Raw genomic sequence first — 15,455 nt, 5'->3', positions numbered from 1 at the left:
GAAATTGTTGTGTCGAAATGTGTGTCGTCGTTACGTGCCTAACATTGTGCTGACTTTTTTTAAGATACACCGTCCTTTCCTTTCTGGAAAAAGAAGAAATGTCTCTGGAGTTCATCTTTTGTCCTCTCTGCTGTGGACCTCTCAAACTCGCTCGGGCGCGCGCGCCGCGAATGGCAGCCAATCACAATGACAGCAGCGTGTGCGCGTGCTTGTGAATCAGTTGGGACGGTGACTGGCACCGCTTTGCGCTCCCTTTGCGCGGGGCGGGTGGCGGGAACGCACTTTGATTCCACGAAGAAGATGCGATGACTTGAAGGGATTTTTACCATGAGAGGAGCCACAAGACTCTGAGAGATGTCATCCGCACAGAGGTCCTTACTGGCCTCTTTAGAGTTCATGCGTGAGTTTTTGTGTGTGTCCATTTTAGTGACAGTGTTGAATTGGCGCCATCTCATGGCCGCATAAAAGACAGCCTGAACTGGGCTTTTTTTTCCGAAGCAGGCACTGTGTCGTCTGTGTTTTTGGCCACACGAAACGTCGTCCACAAGCTACTGGTTGGGGAAGCTGTCACGTTAATCTATTTTAGCTGTTGTTGTGGGGGGGTGTCGTGACGGGATGAAGTTAGAGCTCATATTTGTCTCAAACTTTCAAAGCTAGAATAATTGACCCATTGTGTTGAAAATGCGGCTTTTCGATTGTAAACATCCACGCAGGCAACACTTGGCAAGTCACGCATTTCCAATCTAAGTCAAGTGGAGTCTTGTGGAAGGTGCAGGCAAGCGAGTCGGAAAAAGTTGCAGCTAAAGTCAGACTGCAGGCAATTCACGTGACAGGAGTTCCCCATCTCCTATTGAACAGAATAATTTCGTAATTAATAACTTTAATTCATACAAAAAGACTGAACTAAAAGGAATTAATTCCTATTTTCCTGAAACTGAAAGTCAAATTTATGTTGGGACGTCATAGCTTATCATATGATAACATCACGTTGTGATCAGTTTCATGTTCAAACGAAGTGTTTTTGCCAACAATCCACTTCCATGTAAAACAGCTGCAATCATTCACTGTTGGGTTTTTTTTCGCGCTGTTTGAGTGTCTTCCGCGCTCCGAGGCCGTGACGTCATCGCCCACAAAACGTGGAATTCCAGGAAGTGGTGAACGCGCGTTCATTTCTCACGCTGGAGTCGGCGGGCGCGCGCGCTCACGCACGTGGCTGGTGTTGTTGTTGCCGCCGCCTCTCTGCGTCCCGCCCACGTGTCTCAAAAGTGCGCCAAGTTCGCTTGCCATTGGCCGGCGTGGAGGGAGAGGGTGGAACCGAGGCAAGTCTGTGGAATGGAGACCAAAAAAAAAAACGCACGTGACGCAACATTTTAACGTGAGACGCGAGGAGAAAACGAGGCGCTTTGGAAAGGCGCTTCCAAGTTGCTGTTTGCTTGGGCGGCACGTCACACGCTTGATGGCCGACAGTCGCGGTAAGTGAACGCGAAAGTGGTCGTGACACAAATGATGGAGGAACATTGGCTCCTTTCACGGGTCCGGATGCCAGCCCTCACCGCCATTCCGCGCTTTACTCAGTTTTGTGTTTTTGTTTTTTGTTCCTTCGCGGAAATTCGTAAAAACAAAGAGACGGCCGACGAGAGTCAGCTGCGGGAAGGAGCTCGTCTATGACTCACGTGCCAAACTGAATTGAGTTAGTTCGCATTGTTGCCAAGGCGTTGGCGTCATTCTTGAAGCACACAAGTTTCACCTCCAGAGATATTTTGTGTGCTCCTCACAATGGACAAAATGTAAAAATACAAAGGGGAGCTTTTAGACCAGGGGTGTCAAACACGTTTTTGTCACGGGTCAAATTGGAGTTTGGGCTTCCATTTGGACAGCCGTTATGACAATTTGAACATTTGGATCAGACTTTTTTTTGCAAGCGCCAAGGAAATTGCTTGGTTTGCTTTTGTGGGCCACATAAAATGATGTGGCGGGCCAGAGCTGATCCAAGCCGTTTGACTTTGACACCTTTATTTTGAAATTTGACTATATTCAATTTAAATACACCCGCGCTGTCACTTAAAAAAATCTGCTGTACTAGATTTAAAAAAGGTTTATTAAATTTAGTTATAAATGTTTTATTTCGTCAAAGCACAGACACCTGAGGTGGACATTCTCTCCTTATGCCCGCTTCCATCTTTGAAAATATCAGAGCCATCAATATTTTGGGATTTTGGAGACGTGAAGCGTTTTCATCTCCATGGGTGCTCACTATTCACCAAAAGCTTCAAGTCACTCCATGAGGAAAACACGGAATGTCCCTAAAATCCCCCAAATTTGGGTGATTGTTTTTTTCCCAAGTCGAAGTGGACATAAGGAGATTTGACTTTGTTGCGTTGATTCCAAGATGATTTCAGGACGGTTGAAGCTGGAGAGTCATCTGACCTTTGTGTCACTCGTCTCCGAAAAGAGCTCAAGGCGGATTGTTGGGATTGCGTAACATGTCGCAACTTTCATGTGAGAAATGTAAACATGAGTCCGCGCAGGTGTAGACAAGGAGGAGGAGAGGAGAGGAAGGTGGAACAGCTTTTGTGCAAAATTGACAGAGCGCGGCCCGAAAGGGGAACTAAGTTCACGCGCCAGCCAACGCCCGGTTGCCTCTTTTAACGCTTTTCTTTGGCACAATATTGGACACATACCCAGGGGAATCCTCCCCGTTGCCACGCAAGAAATCTCCTTTGACGATTGGAGGGGGGGGGGGGGGGGGGGGGGAATGCACAGAAGGTAGACTAGACAGTGTCGAAGACATAAAGTTGATCTTGTTGTTGGAAAAGAACTAGAAAGCCTCTTTTTAAAGAGGATTTTTTTTATTGAATGAGTTACATTTATTATTTTTGGAATGTTTAAATCTTTTGTGTTTTTCTTTCTTTTGTGTAGAGCTTTAAAAAAAGACTTCTTCGAACCACTTGCTACATTTTACAAATATTTTCTTGCAAATCTTTTTGACTTTTCTTAAAATAATTTAATTAAAAAAATCCACTTTCTTTGGATAAATAATTGACGTATTCTCAAAAATATATATTTTTTCTAAAATAAAATAAAAATTAATATATGAAATTTTCATAAAGTAAAAGATGAATATATGAAATTTTCAGAAACCCTTTTTGGGCAATTACACAAACTAAAAAAAAAAGAAAAATCTCCAAAATGACATTTTCCATCCACAATTGTAATTTCTTTTCTTAATATGACGTTCCCCCACAAAAACACTCTCAACAGTTTTCTCTGCTGACCTTTCACGAAAAAAAATAAACATTATGAAGAAAAAAAAACACAGATCGCTTTGCATCAAAACATTTCCAAATTGCTTAATTTAAATGAAGTCTTTCCATCGTTCAAATTCCTCATCAGCCAGCCGCGGGCGGACATTTTGTTTGTGTGCTTATCAATGCGGTAGCTTGTGCGTGTGCACAAAGACGACTTTGTCGCCGACAAAGAGGTCAGAACCGGAACCTGGTCCGGGATGGGGGGGCCGGCGGTGGAGGGTGTGGGAGATACCGGGAGGCTCTGGGGAGACTTGGCTCTTGTCTCCTCAAACAAGTTTGATGGAGGTGCCCGCTCTAATTTTGATGACTGATCATTCGGCAGCATTACTTCAAAAACAGAATTGGGTATAGTTTACAGCGATGAGTAGTGACACCTGTCGCAAAGCCGTAACTAATTGATAAGACAATTTGTAATTGCATGTAGATGCCTCAAGTTAGCGGTAAAGTTCCCCCTAAAAAAAAAAACATTGGAAAGCATCAAGACCTTGCATCTACGATATACATCGGCATGAAGCCATGTTACATAAATGATATTCAACAGTGTCAGTCTTCAGCACTGAAAAAGTATGATGCAAATGATGCAAATTATAATTTTCTTACATTTTCCTGGATAGTCAATGCAAATGACACCATCATAATTTTCAAGTCATTGGCTGTTTGAAGAATTTGAATAATTTTGCACAAACGTCCCAGAGAGAATTCCCCCCACCCCCCTCCCCAAATGTAAAATGCACTGCTCCAAATAATTACGCACGATGATGCTTCAAAACATTTTTTTAGTTTGGAAAGAACTGAAGATAGTTGTTTGTAGAATTTGCAGCATTAGGAGGTGCTGTTTTGGTGAAATCAAAAGCCATTTTGATCATTTGTGAAGATTGGGGCCATTTATTTGATAACAGCTTGACAATTTCCATTTTTTGGACAGGTTCTGTAGCTAGCTGTTGGTCCTTCAAGCTATCGCTCAAGCTAGCTCTCTGTCTAGCTATCGCTACCTATTTACCTATCAATTTCCATTTTTTGAACAGGTTCTGTATCTAGCTAGCTAGCTAGCTGTTGGTCCTTCAAGCTATCGCTCAAGCTAGCTCTCTGTCTAGCTATCGCTACCTATTTACCTATCAATTTCCATTTTTTGAACAGGTTCTGTATCTAGCTAGCTAGCTAGCTGTTGGTGCTTCAAGCTATCGCTCAAGCTAGCTCTCTGTCTAGCTATCGCTACCTATTTACCTATGAATTTCCATTTTTTGGACAGGTTCTGTATCTAGCTAGCTAGCTGTTGGTCCTTCAAGCTATCGTTCAAGCTAGCTCTCTGTCTAGCTATCGCTACTTATTTACCTATCATGGCTAAACTTGCGTGCTAGCTTGTCTTACATGTTAGTCGACTAGTCCACAGACCTTAAGATGGCGATCAATGATATGTATGTACTCCTCCCGTTTGTTCGAAGGAGGCCTTTATTTCGGAGCTGGCGGCTCACGGTGTCTTCTCCCTCGACATTGCAGTGTTCCCTGTGTGGCGTGGACTGGGCGCTGGCCTGGGAGGCGCCTGGAGCCAAGGTTGGGGGCGCTGCCTGTTACGCTGGGAGCCCTCAGCCCGGTCAGATGCCTCCCCGATGCCTGCCCCCGACTACCCCGTTTGGCTGCTCATCTGCCGCAGGGGCCGCGCTCGCCTCAGGGAGGTGTGCCTGCGGAGTGTCAGCGCCGTCGACTCGTCCGGCGCCGTGTTTGGTGTCAAACTGCCGCCGCTCTTTGACGTCCACCAGGTGCCTAAGGTGAGCAGGAGGATTTTAGGGTATGGGAAGGGGAAGGAGGGTTTCACCAAAGAAATATGTCTTGCGAGTCATGAACATTTTTTTAAAACTCTTAAAACGCTAATGAACATGCAAATTCAATAACTTGTATTATGACTAATTCCTACGGTATTCATCCAAATGAAACGGGAATTCTAGACAGGTGGGAGGGGCCATGTGGCCAAGGGTTTTGGGCTATAGCTTCCACCATCAAATTGGGTGGAAATGTAAATTCTGTTCAAATTTCTTGCTCAGAATTTGAACAGGAAGGGCCACCATTTTGGTTGGAAGAAGCCAATTTAGGCGAAATCCAGGGATCATACGAAGTCGGCCGGGACATCTGTAACGATGACGTCGGCATTTGTTCCTCAGGTGTTCCGCGAGGACAGCATCTTGTCCGGCTACCGACACCCGCAGAGCTCGGCACTGGACTGCGTGCTCAGCAGCTTCCACATCAACAACGAAACCGTCAACATCTGGACGCACTTCCTTCCAACGTGGTGCGTGCATCATACTTTTCTGGTCATCTGTACAACTAATTACCAGTGACGTGTGTAACTCGGGGCTCATCTCATTTCTCCAAATGCAACTTTCCGGATGCGACCCCCCCCCCCCCCCCCCCCCCATTGCCATTGAGCAAGATGAGCCCCTTCTTGCGCTGAAGACTTTTTTTTGCTATTCATTACACTGAATGTGTGTTCAGTAGAGCTCAATGCTGCCCCCGTGTTATGGCACAATGCGGTACTACACTTTAGGCATAAAACTGGAGTGGAGGTTAACCGTACAGGTGTGCATCAGGTACTTCGTGTGGAGGCTGGCCTCGCTGTGCTCCAGCATGAACTTGACGAGCGACAGCTACACGTGGCCTCTGCTGGCGTACATGTTGCTGGTGTGCGTGTACCCGTTCACCTCCTGTTGCGCGCACACTTTCAGCGCCATGTCGTCAGAGTTGCGCCACATCTGCTACTTCTTCGACTATGGCGCGCTCAGCCTTTACAGCCTGGGTAAGACAATACTCGCACTTCCTCTACAGAATAGATTGTCTGTCTTTCAGCAGGCATTGCTGAGCGATGATCGGGCACCATGAGTCAGCAAGATGCCGGTGCAGCGTGCTGCCGACCAAATTGAATTTTGTTTTTTTTTGTGGGGTTGTGCTTGCATCGCGGCCCAGAGGCCGCATGTAAACGAGGGTTTGAGTGGTCAACAGTGCATTGCGATGTGCTCGGTAGGGCCAGACTAATTATTCAGATTTTTATATATATTTTTCTGATAACTCGCTGGACAGAAAAATAATTTGGATCACTGAGTAACAGCATTTCTCACATTTAAAAAGATGTAAAAATCATTCAGATTTTTAAAATTTTTGATATCATCTTAATTAGGAGCATATATGCGAGTACTTCATGCGAACTTGTGAAAATTTGTCAAATTGCATGTTTGAAGGGACCAACGGTTTGTGAACAAAATGCTCAGAGATTTAAAAGATAAATAAATAAATTAATTAAACATGTATACAGTATATATATGTATATATATATATATATATATTTTTTTTAAAGTAATTGAAAATAGTCTTACTTACTAGTTACTGTATACCAGGGGTGTCAAACTCATTTTAGTTACCGTTTCCCATTATGGCTGAAACCAAATTTTAAAAAAGGAAATGATCACTTTTTAAATTAAATTATTTAAGTTACTGTAATTAGGAGTTTGGTGACAAGAAAATGCTTACAATATGTCTCTTATTTATTACATATGAGAATTTTGGTAGCGATTTTAGCATGCATCATGGAAGTTGATTTATTTTCGCGGGCCAAAAAAATGATGTGGCAGCCCAGATCTGGCCCCCGGGCCTTGAGTTTGTCACCAGTGCTGTATACCATCAAAAATATTGCCAAATCTGTGTTTTTTTTTTACTTAAATGAGTCTAAAGATATGTATAAAAATGAATGACTATATATTTTTAAACTAATATGGTATATTTGAGAGGGTCCAATTTAGAGCAGGAAAGCGCTGCAATTTGATTGAACAGCAGCTCCCGCTCGGCCCTTCTTGGCCGCAATTGGTATGACCAGATGTGCTGTGTCGCAAAGTGACGAGATAATAATCTCGTCTTCCGATTTGGCGTGGCGGCATGCGGCTGATGACCCAATGTGATTTTTCCAGGCAGCGCGATCTGCTACGGCTGCTACGTGATACCCGACGGCTGGCTGAACGGTTGGCTGCATCGGCACTTTGTGCCCATCGCCGTGGGCAACAGCTTGTTGTGCACCAGCCTGTCCTGCTACTCACGGTTAGCAAAAACCCCGCGTGTCCTCACGCAATACCCTTAATACCGAGCAACGTGAAAAGCACTGCATTTCAAAACTTGACAAACGGGATCGCTGCGTGACTTCTCATGCCGGACCGAACCGGCTCGACTGGTGTGCGCTGCGACGACTAGCAGCAAACATAGATGGCGTCAAATAAAGGTGTGTCTGTGTGTGTGTGTGTGGGCTTCCCCCCCGGCAGGTTTGTGGAGGTCCATTTCCCACAGAGAAGCAAATTGCTGCGCACTGCCGCCTTCGTGGTGCCCTTCATGTTTGACAGCTTGCCCGTCTTCTACCGGGTCAGCCACTTCGCCTTGACACGCCACCGCTCGGGTGAAAAAAAATGGAGCTATTCAGGTAGAGAGATGCCCTTGCATGTGGGCAAGGAGAGCCGCAGATGCCAGCACTCGCGAAGGCAGAGCTGCTGCGGGCCACAACTCACTCGCGCGCCGACTAACTGGCCAATTAGACTCCAACTGCTAAAGTCACTCACTAAGCCACTCCCCTTAAAGGCACACATACACGAGAATGGTCAAGTCCATACAAATGTGCTTTTTTTGACAAAAAAAATATCCTATTTATGGTTTGGCCTTGGTTGAGGTCTTCTCTTTCCTTCATTCATACAATTGCCATTTTTGGTTTTGACTCCTGTGACATTGATGTGTGTGTGTGTGTGTGTGTGTGTGTGTCTTTGTATGACTATTCTTGTGAGGACCACTGTGATTATAAGACCAACGTAGTGAGGACATTTTTGACAAGTGAGGACATTTAGGCCAGTCCTCACAAGTTTTTCATTCTAAAGTGTGTGTGTGTGTGTGTGTGTGTGTGTAGCTCCTCCTGTGCTGCGTCGGGCGATGCAGCCCGAGCGAGGCTCTGCTCAGCCACTTTTATCAGGTGACCTTGGCCTTTCTCACCTGCTTCCTGTTCACCTCACACCTGCCCGAGAGGTTGGCGCCAGGACGTTTCGACTACTTTGGTACGTCTCCCTTCAGGATGCTTTCATATTTAGCTACTTTTTTTGATTTTATTCACACACTGATGCTCCGTCCGCTATTTAAACGTCCACCATTCGTGTACCCGATAGATTGCAATTTTTTCAATAAAATGTATTATTATTATAATGTTTTTTTAATGGGCGGCCCGGTAGTCCAGTGGTTAGCACGTCGGCTTCACAGTGCAGAGGTACCGGGTTCGATTCCAGCTCCGGCCTCCCTGTGTGGAGTTTGCATGTTCTCCCCGGGCCTGCGTGGGTTTTCTCCGGGTGCTCCGGTTTCCTCCCACATTCCAAAAACATGCGTGGCAGGCTGATTGAACACTCTAAATTGTCCCTCGGTGTGAGTGTGAGCGTGGATGGTTGTTCGTCTCTGTGTGCCCTGCGATTGGCTGGCAACCAATTCAGGGTGTCCCCCGCCTACTGCCCGAAGACAGCTGGGATAGGCTCCAGCACCCCCCGCGACCCTAGTGAGGATCAAGCAGCTCGGAAGATGAATGAATGAATGAATGTTTTTTTAATTTTTTTTTTTTTTTTTTTTTACAGTCTGTAGGGAAGTCCCATTTTTGTCTGTTTAATGTAGTACCACCTTTTGTCACATAGTGGGCAGCACTTAGCTCCACTGGAAGACACGAATCATCATTTTCCTAATTCACTGCTGTTTTTTTTTTTTTTTTTTTTAACGGATCGCCTTGGAAGAGGCAAGGTCTTTCTGATAAACATTAACGGAAAAGTCGGAGAAAAATAACAACAGCCACTAAATAAAAATTTGTGAATATGCGAATGCATGGCTGTGTGTGTTTAGGTCACAGCCATCAGCTGTTCCATGTGTGCGCTGTAATAGCAACACACTTCCAGATGGAGGCGGTGTTGTGCGACATGACGTCACGGCGGGCGCTGCTGGAGGCGGCGGGGCCGGCGCCCTCCCTGCCCGGCACGGCCGGCGTGCTGGCACTCGGTGTGGCCCTCAACCTGGGCGTCATCGCGCTCTTCAGCGCACCGCTGCTCAGACGTGCGCCATGGCAACCGCCGCGACGGCAACAAGCGCCGGGTGACGGCAAGGACCAGTGAGTGTGTTGACTCAATGAGGACACGTTTCGATTGTTATTATTAGTACTCTGACCTCAGACGACCACGTCACGCCGGTTAATTTGTCCACAGGGACAATTTCTGTGCTATTTCATTTATTTATTCTAAGTTTCCAGGTGGCGCTAGTGAGCAATTTTTGGGAGAGCGGGGCGTTGTCTGTATTCATCGCCAACACAATGCGGCCTCGCATTGACCTTAGATTTTGTATTCTAAACTTTTTGCACTGAATTTTGGCCAAAGATTTTGAAGAATTTAACAAGATTTTCAAACTTTTACGGACTACCTTGAAATCAAATACTTGCATTTTAACTAGTAAGTGAAATTGTTAATGCTTCTTTTGCCAGAAAATATGAAGCAAACATCTGTCTTTTTTTTGGGGGGGGGGGGAATTTTTGGTCAAATCTTATTTGGGATTTTTACGACATTTAGCCATCACAATCTAAATATATATATATATGTGTGTGTGTGTGCTTTCACGTTCAATTATTTGTTCTTACATTTGAATTTGGATTTCTGAGACCTTTAACCAGAAAGAAGGCATTTTTGGAGAAAAAGCAGATGGCGATGACTAAGTGTGGCAGGAAAAGAAGGAAGCACTTTTATTTCGAAAGCTTTTGGGACTGAGAAGTTTTTACAGGAGCAATTTGGCAACATTTTGTCAGTGGCAAAAACGCAAATGGCGCCCAAAATAAGCCATTTGACAAAAAACGTTTTTCAGCGTGTGTACTGTCAATCAAGAAGATGCGTTTGGCCCGTAATTTACATTGATGGGTGTTTCAGTTGAGGTCAGAGGTCGTTACAGGGGTTTCTGCCATCCGGCCGCATCTTGACTACTTGTTGACAGTGAGCCAATGCTCCAGATGTTTTCTTTGAAAAACATTTTTCTATCGTTTGTGAGAAGGTGAAAAGCACGTGACTCGAGGACTGCGGGGGCAGCGGCACACGTTGGGCCGAGGGCGTGCGTGAGCACAACGCACGTGCACGCGCACACTCTTCAATTCATATTAATTTTGCATCTGATTTGTAACGTACAAAAGCATTTTGCTGCAAAACCAGGAAAATTAAATGATTCCGTATTACATAATATGCTAAATCTCACTTGTTAACTTTGAATTCACATTTTAACATGCGTTTCAGATTTTTATGTGTTAAGTTTCATATTGAGCGGCAACGGTGGGCGAGTAGTTAGCACGTCCGCCTCACAGTGCAGAGGTGTAGGGTTCGATTCCAACTCCGGCCTTCCTGTGTACTTCCTTGTACTCAGGTTTCCTCCCACATTCCAAAAACATCCACGACAGATGACTGGAACATTATAAATTGCCCTTATGCAAACAGTAAAGATGTTTAAAATGCAAATCTGTTTTTTTTTCCTGTTAATGGTGGTCCACCAGCTTGGTAAAAGAAGGAAAACTGAGCAAACTTTTCAAAATAAAATCCAAAAAGTCCCCATAAATGTTCAATATGTATGTCTGAATATTTGCTGTAGTTATATAGTACACACACACACACACACACACGTTGGATACATTTATTGCCAATACTCCTGACTGGACCACTGTTAACTTGTCGGTACCGTTATACATTTTCGTCCTAAATATAATTAATGTATTCATCGTGGGATGTTTGACTGGAAGGAACCGTCAAAAAAAGGGTGCTTTATCATGTTTTATATGATCAGAAAAAAATTGAATGTACAAATAAATACTAATATGTGCTTTGTATACTGTCATTGTTCCACTAGATTTGTGTAATAAATGCAACTTTAAAAAAAAAAAAATCGGTCATTTGTCCTTCTCTTTGGTTAAAGCCTGCAGTGTGAAGAGTGAACAACAGAGGGCAGGCGAGTACAACAAGATACTCCCCAAAAGTCTCAGTTTGAGCCGTCCGATCAACGAAACTTTTGAAAAAAATGCGATGGGACAACCGCGATGATTTTATGATAAATGAGAGTGTAACACACTCACGTGCCATAAAATGAGGTACACCTGTCCTGATCATGTCATAATTCCGGGAAATTTGGAAACGGGTTGTAAATTGAAAATTCATTTTCTCGGTTCTTGTTATTTCAAAATAAAAGGCTTACGGTTTTGGAAAAGCCAACGAAATTTCGCATGGGTAAATTTTGGGGATGAGTAAAATTGACACGGAAGTGCAACGTCATGTTAAAGGTCGTGCGTAAGATCCAAGTCTTGTCCGCAGACCACCAACGAAGAACAACAAGTGTGCCTTCGATTTGTTTCAAATAAACGAGCAAACACAAAAAGATGACATCGTACGCGGGTCGACAAACAGGGACACGTTCTTAAGTTCAATTGACCAAGCAACACTTAAATGGCTCTGACGCACTGCCCAGGACCGCACCGGCTAGAGTCAGGTAAGGAACAACACCCCCCCCCCCCCCCACACACACACACAAAAGAGTAGACGTGCTACTCATGTTCGCTAGCTTGTCCACGTGATTTGTTTGCTATTTCTAGGCAGCAAGGTTAGCCCATTACAAACACGTTTTAAACACTCACATCTTTAAAACCCGCCTCAAACCTCACTTGTATTCTTTGGCATTTGACTCAGCATGACTCAGATTTGTTCTTGGTTTTGCTGTTCGGTGATTTCTACCGTCTTTGTTGCTTTACTGTTGTGTATTCAATTCAATACAGTACATGTTAGTTGTTCCATGTACAACACTTTGTATGCAACGACGGGTGTTTGAAAGTGCTCTATAAATACAGTTGAGTTGAGACTCGCACTCCTGCGTGAAAGTACGTGATAGGTCAGTCATGTATATAATGAAAATTCATTGAAAAGGTCACACCACTTTATTAAAAAAAAGAAAAATTCCTAACCGGGAATGAAAAACTGTTACCTCTCCACTCATTACAACTTTCAAAGATGGTGACAAAAAATATATATACCTCATAGTCAAACCTCGGTTTTCGAACGTCTCGGTTCTCAACCAATTCGGTTTTCAACCAAAAATTTCGAGTTTTTTTTATGCCTCGGATGACGAACAAATTACGGTTCTCGAACAAACTGAGCGCACATGAATGCACCACTTGACTCCTCTCGCCTTCCTTACACGAGGAAGTGACGCTGGTGTTGCTTTCCATTGCGAGCAGACTTGTTCAGTAAACATTTTTATTTTAAAAAGAGCGTGGTTTTTGTTTTCGAACAATTTCAGTTTTTGAACAGCCTTCTGGAACGGATTATGGACAAAAACTGAGTTTTGACTGTATTTTAGTCTCAATTAAGCTCCTCGGCTCATTTCAACATAGTTCAGTGGCACCAAGATGGCAGCAAAGCAGTGCTTTTGTCTAATTGTTGCTCCACCAATCACTTTAACATAGTTCCTAGGACCAGGATAGCAGCAAAGCGCTACGTTTGTCTAAAGCTTGATTCCTTTTTTCTACGAGTTAAACCAATTCTTGTACTTTTCCATTTTTTAAAAATAAATGAGCATCGCTTCATATGCAGTGCTTGTACTTGAGAACAGAGTGTGTATAGTTTTGCCAGTCAAGTAAATCCATTGACACAAGCAGAAGTGACCAATCTCGGGATTTTATTTTTCCAATCAACTTTATTGTGAAGCGAGAGCACACAGCATGGACAGCGACGGAGTTTCTCAGTGTAGCACTTCGTACAGTCTGGATGCATGTCTCTTCACTATTTACACTTTGTACAGCTTTTATTTTGAAAGTCTTTTTTCCAACCCTCAGTTGTACTGTTGACTCCACAACACATTTAGCAGGCCACGGCACAACTTTTACTTTGAAGGTTTTGACACTGGAGTGTTTTAATGGCTTGGCAGCATCATGTCACAATTGTTATTCACTTCCGACGAAACACCTCTTATTTTCAAAGTTGTCACAGCTCTAAAACCCGCTGCAGTGCTTTAATTTACAAGTTATTTACACTAGCATGTCCCAGCTCCCCGGTTTTACAGCTGCGCTTTGATTTTTAAAGGCCTTTAGTCAATTAGCATGCCACATCTAGCCAGTTTCATGGGTGGGCCTTTGTTATATATCACATCACCTAGCGTTTTATTTTGAAGGTCTTCTGAATGCTACAAAAGTATAAAACCTTTATTTTGGAGAGCTTTATATATTTCTAACTCACTTTTCATTCGAAAGTCACTGCAGTTCACAAATTTGCCTTTATTCTGAAGGTGGCCTGTGCCTGCATGTCACATTTCTGATAATTTCAACAAAGTGCCTTCACTTTGAAGGCCTTTACACTTCAATGCTTTTATTTTGAAGATCTTTGCAATGGCATGTCGCATCGAGCCAGCTTCACCGCGAGCTTTGCAGTGCATCAATTTTATTTTGAAGGTCTTCACACCATCCAGTCAGATCTCCTGCCCACTTTCAAATGTATAACTTTGATTATGAAGGTCTTTCCAGTCGCATCTCCCTTCCTGAAATAGTTGCCTCCGCTCGCGTGAATATATAAACACCACACCTCAAACAAAACCTAAAATGACAGGTGCACGTTGTAAAAAAAATAGCCATGTACCTGCTGCGGTTGAGTAAATAGACAGTTGCACAGATAGAAACAGCTGAATTGTAGTAATTTTTTTTTTTTGGGGGGGGGGTAATATTTGCCTTCCAACGTGACGAAACGACTGCACACATTCTGATAATATTGAAAAAAAAATATTCATATATGAGACACAAAGTTGATTATATACACATTAATGAACATTATCATCATCATCATCTTCTGAAAAGTTGGAGCGGAAATGACTCATTTGTCCTCTTGTGTTGCGACAAGTTACCGCAGTGCCTCTCACAGCCTGCAGGGGCACTAAAAACAACATCTCCGCTTTGGAACGGGACAAGATGAGAAGCTCCATATGAGGATTTTTTTTTTCCCTCCGATAGCCAGCTACTAGTACGCGCTCACGAGCAGGACAATTTGGCACACTAGTTGAACTATCTTACTCGTAACCCCCCTCCCCCACCCCTCCCCCCTACTGCTTTAAAGACATTTCGACACACTAGTGCAGGGGTGTCCAAACTTTTTGCCAAGGGGGCCAGATTTTATGTGGTAAAATGTCGGGGGGCCGACCTTGGCTGACATTCTTTACATTGAACAACAATATTGTTCAACAAATTTTAGTAAGCCAGTCTGTTTCACATTTCCATTTTTATTTTAATTTCAACAATCTTAAGAATTTCTTTTGGTTCATTTGAAACAGGAATTTGAAATATGACATATCAGTCAATATAAACACGGAGTGATGTCTTGTTGACTCGTGAGTGATGCCCTCTAGTGTCTAAATGCTATTACTCATTTAGTGAATGCTATTACTCATTTAGCCACTAGAGGGAAGCAGTACTCTATGAAACATCACTCACCAGTCTACGAGACCTCAGTCAATGCAACACGTGTTGCATTGCGCCCAACCTGCGGGCCAGACGGCACTGATTTTATGACAGGGGCCGAGGGCCGGATGAAATTCGACCGCGGGCCGGATTTGGCCCCCGGGCCGGACTTTGGACATGCCTGCACTAGTGGAACAACAAACTAAACGTGAGGCAAAATTGTGCACTAGTTTCCAGATCCGCACTACTAGTGCTACAAGTGAGGTTATAAAATTCTACTAGGTAACATCTCGCGCTTCACTCGTCGTACTAGTAGCACGCTTTAGTCAACGAGTGTAGAGTTTTGCCTAAGTGGCAAAGTGTGGTTGCGCTACTAGTCTGCCAAACATTTTGTACTAGTGAAGACAAAGAGTGAACTAGTAAATGGATCTACTGTCTAGTAGATGCAATAAACGCTCCAATTAAAAGCTGTTTGGACATATTTTTCTCCCCCCTGTAATGTATGACATTTTTGCACACTAGTAGAACAACGACATGCCACTAGTGAGAACCTTGAGACTGATATCAAGGCGATATCCAGCCTACTAGTGCGCTGAATTGTCCTACGAGTGAGGATTTATCCGATATCCTTGTCATCCAGCTTTAGGGTGCGA

General features: G+C 43.8%; 1 protein-coding gene and 1 long non-coding RNA gene across 3 annotated transcripts; one reads left to right on the top strand and one right to left on the bottom strand.

Moving 5' to 3' along the window:
- The first annotated feature begins 236 nt into the window (after positions 1–236).
- On the top strand, positions 237–11,258 carry paqr6 (progestin and adipoQ receptor family member VI). 2 transcript variants are annotated; one of them, XM_052065224.1, is made up of 8 exons: positions 237–400; positions 4,806–5,074; positions 5,465–5,592; positions 5,891–6,096; positions 7,259–7,385; positions 7,604–7,700; positions 8,233–8,377; positions 9,198–11,258. In XM_052065224.1, exons 1-8 carry the CDS (start codon positions 355–357, stop codon positions 9,461–9,463), a joined length of 1,284 nt encoding a protein of 427 aa, XP_051921184.1. In that variant the 5' UTR covers positions 237–354; the 3' UTR covers positions 9,464–11,258. The 2 variants fall into 2 exon arrangements, with proteins under 2 accessions (XP_051921184.1, XP_051921185.1); XM_052065225.1 differs by lacking the exon at positions 237–400 and adding an exon at positions 1,335–1,472.
- LOC127600710 (uncharacterized) lies at positions 918–1,158 on the bottom strand. Its single transcript, XR_007962414.1, has 2 exons — positions 1,013–1,158; positions 918–966 (listed from the first exon to the last, which is right to left on the bottom strand). It is a non-coding gene; the product is annotated as an uncharacterized LOC127600710 (long non-coding RNA).
- Positions 11,259–15,455: the final 4,197 nt, after the last annotated feature.

The sequence above is a fragment of the Hippocampus zosterae genome, chromosome 5, assembly GCF_025434085.1.
Source record: "Hippocampus zosterae strain Florida chromosome 5, ASM2543408v3, whole genome shotgun sequence".
NCBI lineage: Eukaryota > Metazoa > Chordata > Actinopteri > Syngnathiformes > Syngnathidae > Hippocampus > Hippocampus zosterae.
This window is presented reverse-complemented; position numbering and strand designations above follow the sequence as displayed.

Excerpts from the sequence above, each read along its gene's own strand:
- paqr6 (XM_052065224.1), top strand. The coding sequence starts at position 355 with ATGTCATCCGCACAGAGGTCCTTACTGGCCTCTTTAGAGTTCATGC. Across the intron at positions 5,075-5,464 it reads ACGTCCACCAGGTGCCTAAG|GTGTTCCGCGAGGACAGCAT; the intron begins GTGAGCAGGAGG and ends TTTGTTCCTCAG. Across the intron at positions 7,386-7,603 it reads AGCCTGTCCTGCTACTCACG|GTTTGTGGAGGTCCATTTCC; the intron begins GTTAGCAAAAAC and ends CCCCCCCGGCAG.